The sequence below is a fragment of the Synchiropus splendidus genome, chromosome 2 (genome assembly GCF_027744825.2).
Source record: "Synchiropus splendidus isolate RoL2022-P1 chromosome 2, RoL_Sspl_1.0, whole genome shotgun sequence".
Lineage (NCBI taxonomy): Eukaryota > Metazoa > Chordata > Actinopteri > Syngnathiformes > Callionymidae > Synchiropus > Synchiropus splendidus.
Genome location: NC_071335.1, coordinates 25122451 through 25136006, shown reverse-complemented (window position 1 = coordinate 25136006; position 13556 = coordinate 25122451). Strand labels below are relative to the sequence as shown.

The 13556-nt window shown below is 40.3% G+C and overlaps 1 protein-coding gene across 11 annotated transcripts in view; it reads right to left on the bottom strand.

The window, feature by feature from the left end:
* Positions 1 to 13556, bottom strand: part of fat1a (FAT atypical cadherin 1a) — a 63449-nt gene that overhangs the window by 43909 nt on the left and 5984 nt on the right. For all 11 annotated transcript variants that reach the window (XR_008414003.1, XR_008414002.1, XR_008414004.1 and 8 more), the window contains exon 3: positions 5276 to 5590. Coding sequence is in view for 8 of the 11 variants with exons in the window: in XM_053858114.1 (XP_053714089.1) it covers positions 5276 to 5590 (315 nt within the window). In the remaining 3 variants the exon portion in view is untranslated. The remainder of the gene's footprint in view (positions 1 to 5275; positions 5591 to 13556) is intronic.

The window sequence follows — 13556 nt, the reverse complement described above, 5'->3', positions numbered from 1 at the left end:
TTAAAGTGACTTTTTGGGAATTGTTTTAAAATGTTAACTGACTTAGATCAATTTTTGAGAAGCACAGGACAAAAAAGAAATCAAAATTTGACTGTAGGAAGACAAGATTGATTGATTATTGAAGGTGATTCATGTAGAATAAATAGAACTCACTCATCCAAAGCAGATGGAATACTGGCTGTATGTCAGATCGATATATGTACCAGGATGTGTTCATTGAGGTGTGAGCAATCTGAGTGTGCTTTTGTTTGTAAAGCTGCATCCTTCATTTAGCGGCTGTCGTGTCTTCCTGATGATGAATAGCAGTCAAGTCTCAACAGTGTCAGGGGCTGCAGCAAACTTCCTGCTCCGTAGATCGAACCAACAACCTCTTTACGTGAACATGTGGATGCACGTATTTAGCAGTACTAGTAATGACTCATTATTTCATTGATTTAACAATGTACCTTCCAGCTATGAGGCTCATTAGTAATCCACCCGGACTAGTGCATGGTGGAGAGGACAGGACCTTGATAGATAGAGACGTCCAAGTCGTGAAAGAAAGCGAATGATGAAGTCGAAATATCAGGAGTGGATGAAGGTCAGGGCGGCAGCTGCGGTTTATTTCACCTCTGCCAATGATGATTTGGCTGTGGCACGTCAGCAGCCTTCATCACCAATCGTTTGACATTTAACTGAATGGATTATTCAATCAGAATGATTTACAGCCAAGCTAAGGAGATAATAACCATGACATTGCCGTGTAATGTCAATCGGGCTGCTTTGGTATCGAACTAAAGCGCATTATTGTGCCACCGCCTGTTTACTGCTTTGAAAATGTGTTTCTACAGGGAATTCAAGACAGATATGTCTATCGTACAGCAGCATGCTATTTGTCACTCGGCGCCGTTACATTAGATTTTATATTTGTTTTATATTTGTCTATGAGCGGTGACGCGAGTCATTCCCAGGCTGTGAACCTTATTTCTCCATATTTATGTATACAAAACACAAGGTACAATATATCAATACACTGGGTAAACTCAGGTTATCGATACACTAAATGTATCGTTCACCATTGCACACCTCAGTGTCACTGCACTCAGCGGAAACAGTTAGCCTCACTGTCTATTTTTAAGTTCCATTAGCTGGATTGAAGGCTGCAATAATGCTTCAAGCTAACAGGAAACATGAGGAAGTTGTTGGAATTATCCGTTTCCTATCTCACTTCCGCCCGACAATGAGTGCGGCTTTGGTAAGCCGCTGATAACAAGTGTGTGTGTGCTCTTTTCCGTTCACAATACAGAGAGCTTCACCGACCACCAACCTTTTCACACCTCAAGATGATAAACTAAGCAGAAAATAAAAGGAACCGACTCGATCACTGTTGGGAAATCATCTTGTAAGCTTATTTCAAAAAGTACCTGACTCTTTTATCTCACATTTTATTTCACTAGTATTGTAATTTACTGCATAGCTGAGGGTCTTATCACTGAATGTGTCCTGATAGAATGGTTTCCTTTAAATCATGTTCATTAATAACTTCCTGTTGTAATTATTAATAGGCTTGGGTTGTCAACTTTTCTTATTCTTACTGTCATCTTTTCTACACTCTTATTTTGTGTCAATGTGACATTTTCTATTCGGAAAAACATGATGAGGTTTTCTGTATTTACACTGTTATACTAGTCAACATAAGCTATTCTCATTGCAAATGTGCATGGGTGTGTAGCTACAGCTCGCACTCTTGGGCGTTCAAAGTTCAGTCGAAACCAAAGTTCAGTGACAGTGTTTCAAAGAAGCACGTGATAAATACTACTGCGACAACCTGAGCAAAAGTTACTAACTGAACTTGGAACCAACAAACCACTTAGGTGCTTTGGCTTCGAAATGGGTCAGTGTTTCAGGTAGCATTGATATTGATTCAGTGCAAAAAAAAATCATGTTTTAAGCATCAAAGCAAACTTGTCCAAAGAGGTAAGATGTAAGATTTCTCTTGAAATAATTCACTGGTTTTAACGGGTGCATGACACTGCTCTCCGTATATTCCGCTCAGTATGGACAGATGGACCACCCAGCAGTGGAGGTATGGTCAGAGAACAGCCAGACCAAAAGGTTTAGTGAGCATAAATGAACCAGCTGGCTTTTACTGCACCAATCTACGTCCATATATGAGAAAGGCACAACCTCTTCCCCACCCAACGTGTCAGGCAAGGCCAATCTGTGTGTTTGGGCCACGAACGGTCTCCTTCAACGCACCACAAGGCCAAAGTTGATGATAGGCAGCTAGTTAGTGTGTTCGGAACGCAGGGTTGGAAAAGCCACACAAAAACACAGGCCTTTTCCCGGCTGCTTTATGAAGCTTTGTAGCGCTGCCAAGACAGGGCCTGCGCTTCCATTGCAATTTTGGAGTATGTAATTTCACAGACTTGGGTGAAGTAAATTTAAACATTTTCCAAAACCCGTAATATGCGGAGAGGATTACATACGGGGATCTGCGCAAAGTAGGACAGCACAAGTGCTGTAACGTGCATTGCTTTTAAGACAATAGCTGTAAAGTCTTATTTCATTAGGTTGAAATCAAGAAAGCTATTAAGGTAAACAACTGGTATAGATGGTACAGGAACATTAAAGAGTCATTTTATGGTTAGCTTCCACAAGTAGATCACATTATTTGTAGCTGAAAAGAGGATTTAAAACCAGTGTAATAGTGGAAATCACTATCATTTAATTTTAGGAATTACTGGTCGGATGCTTTATAACTACTGTAGTTATTGAACAATATCATAAAGGAAATTCAGATGACTCATATAAGCGCATACCTTTACACTAATTGTAGTAATATTACATTTTGATTTGGAAAATACACATCAAATTAGCTTGTGGTGACGGTAATTTCGCTCTGCCTTTTCAAGATACACAATGAATTACAGAGACAGCAGTTAATTGTTGCGTCAACAGTCACAATCCATTTGTTGCGCATTAATCATCCTCTTTCTTGTCTCTTTAAGCAGCATATTCTCTTCCCCTCTCCAGTGTTTACACATTTTTCATAAAACCACCTCGCTCCACTTTTAGAGCCGAACAAAGTGCAAGGATTGAATGGCCTTTTTCGCACAGCTCTTTGTGACACACGGGGTTGTAGTGGATCACTGATAAAAGTTTAAAAGGGGTTTCACATACATGAATGCCTCTCGTGCTGTTTCCTCAGTGCGGGATTTCACCCGAGGCTTTAAAGGGCTTCAGCACCAACTCTATTCCAATAAATGAAATTCAGTGAACTTCATTATCATAAATATCTGCATCAGCTAAAGCAGAGACGCTGGAACTTGATACCGGAAGCCAAATGCATTTTAAAATGTTTCACCTGTGCCGAGGTTATTTTCAAGAGCTGTCAAGTTTAAAAGAATCTTGAGATAGAAAAAAAATACTTGAGGCCTGGCGCTGCCCGGTCTATTCAGGGTTTGTTTCTGGGCCACATCTGGCTGAAAGCAGTGATGATATTAGATCAGGAAAACAACTCAAACAAAGTGATTACTCTCCTGCGGTCAGGATGAGTACATTATGTTCCAGTACATAAGATTCCATTTTCTATCAATATTGTGACACATATCAACTAGTGAAGGTTTCCTATCCCATGAAATACAGCAACATGTTCATTCCTGTGCAAAACATTTACTCAATATTTGAGCAATTATAGCATTGTTTATTCAATCTTTTCAAACTTTCTATTAGTGGAGAAATCCGTAGAGAGTTCTGTTGTTTTGATTTGCCTTTTTTTTCCAATTGTTTTTCTAAGAAACCTTAAAAACTAGCCGCTCAGTTCAGCCAAATTGGACCTTGTTGGGCCATTTCAGAGAAGATAATAGAACCTTGTGGGATTCAATGCAAAACAAAAGCATATAAACTTGTTTTTCCATTAATTTTATTATTTGTTTCACACACGTGTTCCTGTGTGTCCAGGCCTAAATTTGTTTTAAATGTGGGAGATAAACAAACAAATAAGAAGCAATTCATTTGCACATTAGTGACAAAGAATCCAACACTTTTGTTTGCCGAAGCATGAATTTTCGATAAATATTAATGACTGACCAACTCAAAAGTTCATTGTAGCTTCCTATACGTGTGGCTATACACTTACATATTTAGCTCAAACCTTAGTTACCTCCATGTCAAGAGGTTTCCCCTCCAGTGAGTACTATTTTTAAACAAGACAGTCTCTGGTGGAGTACCCAGCCCTGCCGTGGGCCTTGTTTGTGAGGCACGCCACATGACGGAACCTTATTTGGTCAGAAAATTCCAATTGCTATTTCTCACTAAAATAATTCCAGTTTGTTGACATGAATACCTTGGGAGGAAAGACCACACACGTCACCCAGGCAAACTGGAGCAACTGCTTCACAAGCCATTCCTCATTTCCGTTTAATGAGCATTTGCATTCCGGGCACTCGCAGACCACAGTCCAGGACTAGCAGGAGGAGAAGATCTCATCTTTGTGTTTGTTTTCCTTGACTTTTTTTTTTATCCAAACTAATAACAAATGTGTATCGCAGAAGAGTCGAAAGCACAAAGCACAGTGAAACCATGAGACATCACTTAGCACCTTTTACACATTTTCCTTGGCACACCTCTCCACACAGCCTGCTCTAGCAAGTTTATAAGAGCCAATGAAATATTAATCATCACACTACTTCCTCGCAGCCACATGAAAATGCATTTTAGAGTGAAAGAAAAACCCTGCGGGTTCAACCTACTCCTGTGTTAGCTTAAAATGTTCACAAGGATTCGTGTTTTTTCAACAAAACAAAATAACTCATCTTTAAGAACCACCTTGCTCTACTTGTACTCATCTCCCGAAATATCAGGAGTTAAAATACACACAATGTTTCACATGTGTGTAGGTCCCAAACAAACAAGTTAACACTGTGATGTGACACCTGTCGACAAGATAATCCTTTTGTCTCGCATTTGAAAACGCCGCTGGCTTTGGCTTTTTACAAGTGTCTCAGCCTGAAAGTGCTCATTTTATTGTCAGTTTTATGTGTTTTGGTAAAGCACTGTGGGCTCCTGACATGAATGAATTATTCTTGTCTCAGCTTATGCTCTGTGACGTGATCAGGAATTCTGGTCGCATCCATAAAAAGAACAAGCGCCTTTTGATGTTTCAGATGCGCCATGCAGACTACTTTGCGCAACATCACTGTGAAGCATGAGTGTAGTCGTCCCCATTAACTTCAACTTCCAAGCATGTTATTTATGGCGACAACAACAGCCATCCCATTAACTGCAATCTTACCTGTCCTGGCGTTAATGGCGAAGAATCCCTGGGGATTGCCGCTGGAGATTTTGTAAGTGAGTTTATCGCTGGCCCTCGCATCAGGATCCACTGCTTCAATCTGGATGATGGACACGTCTTTTGGAGAGTTCTCCATGACGGATGGATAGTAGACGGGCTCGGATGCTTGGGGTGCGTTGTCGTTGACGTCCTGCACCTCGATGAAGACCTCCACAAAGGCAGAGAGTGGCACCACGCCACGATCCATGGCATAGACTGTTAGCCAATAGTGAGGCGTGGTTTCATGATCCAGCAGTTCTTGGGTACGAATTACACCTAAAAGACAAGAAATACAACATAATTATTTATGTTAAAAAAGCATTTAACAGAATAAGCTTTGTTTTCTGGAACAGGAACCACATCTGTGAAAGTTCTTTGGCTTTGAAAGGCTACTAGGAATAAGTACTCAGAATTTCTAAAGCTTTGAACCCTCCACATCCACAACTCAAAACGGAATCACATCAGGAACAGAGCACTTTAACCACGGTGTCTTGAATATTGTAAAGCGAAAGCAACATAATTACATAACATCTTAATTAAGATGTTGTGTAGACCAATTGAAGTGATGTTTATTGGTTTACAAAATAAATAAAGCCTTCCATAACATAACAGCAGTTGAAATATCCATAGAATATTTCATAGTAATGATGGATTATTCAAGCTATACTCCAGGGTTTGCAAGGACTAGTCGACAACAAACAACTATTAAAATAGCATCCGACAGGTTTACTAGCCCTGACGTCATAATTCTGACAAAACAATGCTTTGACAAGTGCCTTCACCTCATCTTTAATAGTTTAATTTTCGATGGAAACTTGAGTCACACGAAGTACAGAGACATTAAAGGACACATTCCTGAGCAAAATTTGAGCAAATATTTTCTGCAAGAAACATACATTTAAAAAAATCTATTTACAACAATGTAAACAAACATGTGGCTGTGTTCATATGATTAAACTGTTCGATTTTGACTACAAACATCATGATTGTATTTCCAACTTAATTACTGTGTCACAACTGACAATCTTAATTTGAAGAGGTCATGCTTCTACTGGTGCCTGGAGAAACAAACAGCCCTTATGATTGTAAAATGGCTATTTAAAGCCAATCCACTCAAGTAATTATTTTTTATTACAAGGAAATACATAAAAAACATCGGTCTCCTACAATTGTTTGTTTGAATAAGCACTGTGGTGAGAGTAATGAGTTACTTGTGTGTAACCAATACATCGCTGCCTTGTCGTAATGAAAGTGGAACAATGGGCATGCAAAGAGTTTTCGTGAGTCATTCTCGGTCCTAACTGCTAATCCATTGCTATCTGATGAGTGAACGCGACACGTTTGTGGGAGGCCTTGAGCTTTTTTGAAGGCACCATGAGTGAAGGTGTTATATTAACAGCAATCAGTCAGCTCTGTCCTGTTTACATTTACTGGCAGAGAAGCTTCTTTACTGCAGTGGGGGCTGTTGTCCTCAGCTGAACAAACAAAAAAAGCTTTTTAGATGGTCATGGCTTGTAAGAGGTGGACAATGGTTAAATAAAAGAGCCGGGGGAGGGGTAGAAGTCGAAGACAACACAGGGTTAAAGACAGTGGTCTTGAATGCGGTTATGGCTAAGACAAAAAAAAACAAAAAAACAATAAAATCATTGCTATATTGGAGCAACATCATGCGTGACTGGGGTGTATGAAGCCGAGTTTAAATGGCAGCAACAGACAGCAGTTATCCACTGAAACCACTTACAAGCTCTTTCCAGGTGGTCGTCGGGCCACGGGAAAGGGTTGTGTGTGTATGTTTCCACAGCCATTTGTTTGAAAACGTGTCCGTGTTCAAGTACATACAGGGGTTGAGCAAACGACAATGTTTGCAGGAAGGAAATGCATGATATTGTTCCTTTATGAACAAGTTATTGCTTGGAACGATCATGGCTACAGACCTGTCCTTTACTTTATCTTTTCCAATCACTTTGTGTGCAAGTATAAATCACACCAACTAATACGCCGTAGTGAAATCATCAGGGCCAAATACGCTTTGTATACAGTACATGTGATTCTGTTTTCCAGTGTGTCTCACATGCTACATTTGCTTATGATTTCAAAAGACATCTCCCTGGGCGCCAACATTGATTATACAGAAACTGACAACATCCCCTCATATACTTTACACAGTCTCTAGTTTTCCTGACACTTTCTTTGTTCACACTCTGTAACTTGAACCATCGGTGAAGGATGGAAACTGAGAGCAGCACAACCTCTTGCCGTGGGCGATAAAAAAGTTTCTGTGAAAATCTCGACAATGTCTGTGGCAAACTCCTTGGTGTTAATCATATAAACACTGTCGTGGCAGAGTAGCTTTACTTTTGTATTTTACTAGAATAGGGTCTCTTCAAGGTTCTTACAAATATAGTTTTACAGATAACAAGTGTGGCCTGAGTAAATGAAGTTTCTTCTCAGGTCAGCAAACTTGGCAGAGTTGATCAACAATATGCTGGAAATTTAAGAGCATTTTTAAAACTAAACAAAAAGTCCCAAATATATGTCACCTTTACCTGCTAACTTATGGTGACCTGATTGTACAGCATTTTCAATGTAGAGAAAAACAAAATTCAGATGCAAAAACCAGAATCAGACCACCAAAAATCATTTTTCAGTTGTTGCAAGGAATTTTGTGTTTTGACAGGAGGGGCACTGTGCAGCACATATGAGACATTGGTCAGACAGCATTCCTCACAGTTCCGTCTCACCTCTCACTATCATCATGTAACTGTCACCATTGTGGACACGACACATCAAGAGAACAACAATAAACAACCCACTATTCCCACTAATCTGGCGAGTCCAGCGGCAGTCAGCACTGCAACAACACATTTGCGTGACACACGCTTTCAGTGCAACATTCTCACACCAAAATTTCCTCCACCAGTGTTGAATGTACCTTTAATAAGATCAACTCTCAAACACTCAACAATGTGTGAGACTTTGTCCCATCATTCTCCCAACGATGCAACAGAACTATTAAACCATTCAAGGTAGGTTTTTTAGACATTAATTTTGAAAGTGAAAAAATAAGAAACACGGTTGCCCTTCTCTATTTAAATAATGCAGACACTAAACACTGCAGTTCTGATTAATTCATTGTTAAACACAACCTGGAAACTGACGGGAGTTAATTGGGATTTCTACTTTTGGAGAAGACCCAATGAGAATTTTAAATGTTGAGAGATAAATAAAACATCCACGAGCGTAAAGAGCAATGGCTTTAGTAGCGAAGGAAACACGAGAATAAGATCCAAGTGAAGGAGGTGCACTGGGCCAAGTTTGTGTTTATAAAGAAAAGATAGGTGTGGTGGGTGTTTTATCGGTAGTCACATGTCGATAAGACAAAGGCTGGTCATAATGTTTTATAGAGTCATTGTGTAGAGCAAAGATAAAAGCCAAATTAAAGTGACTAACTTTGCCGCGCCCACACTTGCCGACTCTGATCAAGCTAACTTTTTATTCCATAAAAACTTACTGGACCCCCATGAGAGCCACAATGTCTTTGATGGATGAAAAAAAAAAGTCCTTGTGTGTAACGCAACCAGTTCAACAAGCTCCATGAGTGGTGTGTGCGTCACTACCTCTCACGTGTTGAGTCAATACTTAATTGGTTTATCATTCAGGGTCAGGATATGTGTTTATTAACCTTTTCCTGTCATATTCCAGCCACTCCATTTGTTAATGTACAACGAATTCCAAACAAAAAGAAGAATTAAGGACAACCTTGCCGCTGTGATTAAAGCCATTCAGTGTTGTACTGAGGTGAAATAAAGGCGCCCATCTTGAGTCACCAAACAGCCGAGATAAAATGTGCAAAGAATGAGAGAAGTTATCTACCATTGCCTTTGGGATACATTGTCCCCAAACAAAGCACATGAAAGATGAATCTGAGGAATTCAGTGGCCACGCCCAGAACATGTACCTAAGCTACCCAGTGCGGAGGTAAGAAAAACGTGCCTTTAGGCAGCAAGAAAAGGAGAACAGGCCGTGCAAGAGCATGTGCCAGATTTCCTTTCCTCTGGTGCTCTTTTCTATTCACGCAGGCTTTGTTCTGTAAAGTCACCTGAGCTCAGTGGCACAGCAAATGTCTCCACGCAGTAGGCCGGTTATGAACTGTGACCTGGTAATGTTCAGTGTCTCATCTGATTCAAACTTAACACACATATGGGATTTAGTTTTACTGTTCTGCCTCGATTAAAACCTTGTTTTAAAAGCGTCAAGATCTGGAACCTCAAAAAATATGAAGTCAGTGTGGAGCCGTGTATCTTCATTAAGTTGAAAAGTTTGAACAGTCTAGCTTTTTGAACTGCCCCTGCTAATCCCACCCCCCTACCCCACATTCCTCAGCCTTCCCAGGACTCGATCTCACTGGCCAGCACAGACCTTCTACCCCCTACTCTTTTCCACTGCTTGGCAAAATGCTTCACATTCCTCTCGCACATTTAAGAGCCTAATACAACAAGAAAAAGCCCCAAAGAAGCGTCCTGTTACCTGGCAACTTACGGTGACCTCATTCTGATGGATGTGTGAACTTTTTGCAGACACATAATTCAAAAGGAAAATCCAGTAAAAGCACAGAGGAAAACTGTAGCACAGTAACCTTTATCTTGTCAAAGCAATGTTGGAGTCGCAGATGTCACCTTGTTTTGTAGAAAACTGACCTATTTTCACAGATCACTTTAGCGTGATGATACATATTCAGATTATCTCTGAAGCATTTCTAACGGTTGTTGTTGGGATCTTAAATTAAAGTCCAACTTTGTACTTTGGTGATCTAAATTATCATCCCCATACTTTTGGCTAACAGGGCATCTGAGTGTCCCGTGGACGCCTTGTATTGAAGACGCCCTACTTTTAGACAGGGCGCCTTGAGGATGCCCTATTTCTCCTACACCGTACTCCTCAGATGTGATATCTAAACAAGCAATCGGCAACTTCCATCACATTTCGCTTCACATCTCGCAAGTCATATTTATTGAAAAAAAAAAAGTTCAAAGCCTGACCAGAATGGAAAGAAGCCAGTCGAGTTTTGACATTTATTGAATTGGCGACCAAAAAAAAAACCAATTTTTTAAATCATGAGCAAGTCGTCCACACCCGGTTGGTCTATTCATACGACCTTTAGTTCCACGTGCAGCAGGCATATTGTTGTTTATTTAGTTATTATGATATTTCTTCCAGAATCTTCCCGTGAAAAACATAACGCAAACCGCCATCATCATGTCCATGTTATGCGTTTTCCACTTCTTTCGATGTTTGAATATGCTTGATCACATGGTGCTCATTTCAGCCGGAAACCCTGCGTCCACTGGAAGAGCGCCAAGATGTTAATGGGGGTTGTATTTACATGTTTGACCTCTGTCTGTGTGTGTTTTATTGAATTATATGCTTTTGTCAGCATCAGGCCGTCACACCGTGATTGGTCACATGCTGCTATGATGACATGACAAACTGTAATTACTAGCACCAACACCCAGCCGTCTCACAATGAACTGCAACTGTCACAGTGGCAGTTCTTGTCATAACCTGGAGAGTGGACAAACAATTACAGCTCAGCAAGCTTGTCAGCCATTCCCATTGATTACCACTGCGTCACTTCAGGCAGAACATAAATGGAGTCCAAGCAGCAAAATGCACTGCCAAAAGTACTACTTCTGAGGCTTCCTTGTCAATTCCACTCCTGTACTGTAATTATTTTTGCAGTGAGTGTTTAGATTAGCAATAAATGCCAATGGTAAACTGCTTAAACAAAGAAGTGTGTGGTGAAAAATAACTCACATAAATGTTTGCCTGGGGTTCACACAGCAGATTACATTTTGAATGTAGCCCCACTTCACTGTCCTTGAGGGTATTTGTGGTTAGCGCTGTCAGTTGTCGAGCATCAGACAGCATGAAATTGGCTATAAATGCCTGAAAAAGTCCATTGAATAAAAGGCCGAATGTGTGTCAGTATTTCTCATAGGCCGAACAATCTAGCATGGTGAGAGTGCGCTAACACGTCTGTGGGGCAGATGCACATTTTTCACGGTTGTTTGTACAATTTAATGACACTCCGCCCTTTAGAGAGGAGTTTCTGTTTCGTGGCTACATGATTAAACAGAAAGTTCAAGTCAACAATCAGGCTCAACAAATAACTAAACGGAAACTAATACACCCAGTGGTAAACAGTTTGCTAGCTTTCTTTATGAAGGTTAAATGGACTGAGACGAGCACGCACATTATCCGTACGTTCATCAAGAAGAAGTGTGTTTTTCATAAAGCAACCTACAATAAACTTTGTCCTGCTGCACATTCCGTATGGAGTCTCCACAGTAACGGCACTCAAGCATTCGGACTCATGTGCCACTTAGCAGTTCCCTTTTTATCTTGCTAGGGACAGGAGTGATGTGCCCTCAGTGTTTCCACACCAGAAGTAGCTCTCACTCTCGAGTATTATTAATAATCCATTCTATGCTACAGTCAAAAACTAAGTTTTCTATCACACTATTGTTGTGCCTTTCAGGTCAGGTTCACATTACTATATCACTTCTATATTCCACAGCAGCATTTCCAGCGAAAGGAATAGTGGTATAGCTATGTTGAACTCAGAAACAGCACATGACCACGTATTGTCAGGGAAAAGGGTTGGGTTAGGGGTTAGCAAGAGCTAGTTTGGCGGAATACAATTCAAGGTGGCTTTGTCCCCAGACTTGTGGGTCAAGATACTTGGACGATCCAATTTTCATGATAAAACTAAAAATGCCTCCTTGTATAAGGGCAAATAGTTTGATGTACTTTTGCTGCCTCAGTCACAGGAGACTGTACAAATAACCAGACTGTTACTCACTGACGGTGAAAACATTTCCTGACAATGATGTCTAAGGTGATTGACTGATGACTGCTGAGCGCTGCCTGTCTGAACCGGTACAGTTGTGTGCGCATTTTCAGTCCATCAGCCCTCAATTATCCAACAGCCAAAAAAATAAAACAATGAAGGCTTTTGGTTGGTTAAATATGAAGTAGAGGAGGGAGAATGGGAAAGACAGCGAGCTCCAAGGAAATATTCAGATAAAGAAAAACCTTGACAGAAAGTATAAAGTAAAAAACAGAGAGGAAGTGTCGAATTCTTCCGACTCAAATGGAAATCCAGAAGGACCAGGCATCGCCAGCATGTTTTCTTAAAATGGATGCAGAGATGGGCTTAACTCAGAAATCACTGAGAACTTAGTAAATTTTCACGCATGTAGGTGGATTCCTCAACTCAATTCTTTATGACTGAGTATTTGGGCCACGTGAAAAAAGTACTTCCAAACCGGATCTATGCATTTTTTTTTGCTGTTGCTTCAATCCTCAGATAAATCCTTCAAAGAATTGCTAAATTTGCATTAAAACAGGACCAAAATTACCCAAACTTTGAGTGTTTCTTTTCATTTAAGGACTCAATAATAACTTATTAAACTTCTTGAATGAAAAAAAGCACTCCAAATTCCTGTATTCGGAACAACATCAGAGTGAAAGAACAGATTACTGTGACTCAGGATTTCAGCTAGGGTTTTTAAGGCAGTGCTCAGCCCCGATATGAGGCAAGATTTGATCAGCAAAAGAACATGGAGGCGGGGACACGCCTGCTCGCGTCTGGAAAACAGAGAAGGAAAACTGAAGGTGTCTTGTCTAAAAGTAGGGTCCTTCATTTCCAGCACAAAGTGCCCCCAGGACACCCAAACGCCCTGCTAGCTAAAAACCTTGGAAAGGTACTACGCATCAAATATTGTTGGAGGCAACAGGATCACAACAACAGTCCAAATATTCACCCATACGCATTGTCACACTATAAGGGACCAAGCTCATTTCCTGCCCGAATATTATTATTTTTGAGTTCGCTGTCTTTGCTTATAGCTTACTGTGACTTAGGTTGCAACACAGTTTTGAACTAATTTGTTCCCAGTTTATACTCATTCAAGTATAAGACATCTTGTGTGAAACGCATTTCTAATGTAAAACCTCACAAATAACTTAAAGACTTTTCCACTACCAGTGCACACACTATCATTTAAGATAGATTTTTTTTTCTTTAAATGAGCCACGCCGCTGTTGTTAAATGTAATTACGACTGATGTTAAAACATTCTGGAAACGTTTCCCAACATGCAGCTGCAGCAGCCAGTGCACACCCACACTTAAAGAGTTTCCTCTCAAAAGGCATAATATTGTGAATATATCAGGAGCCT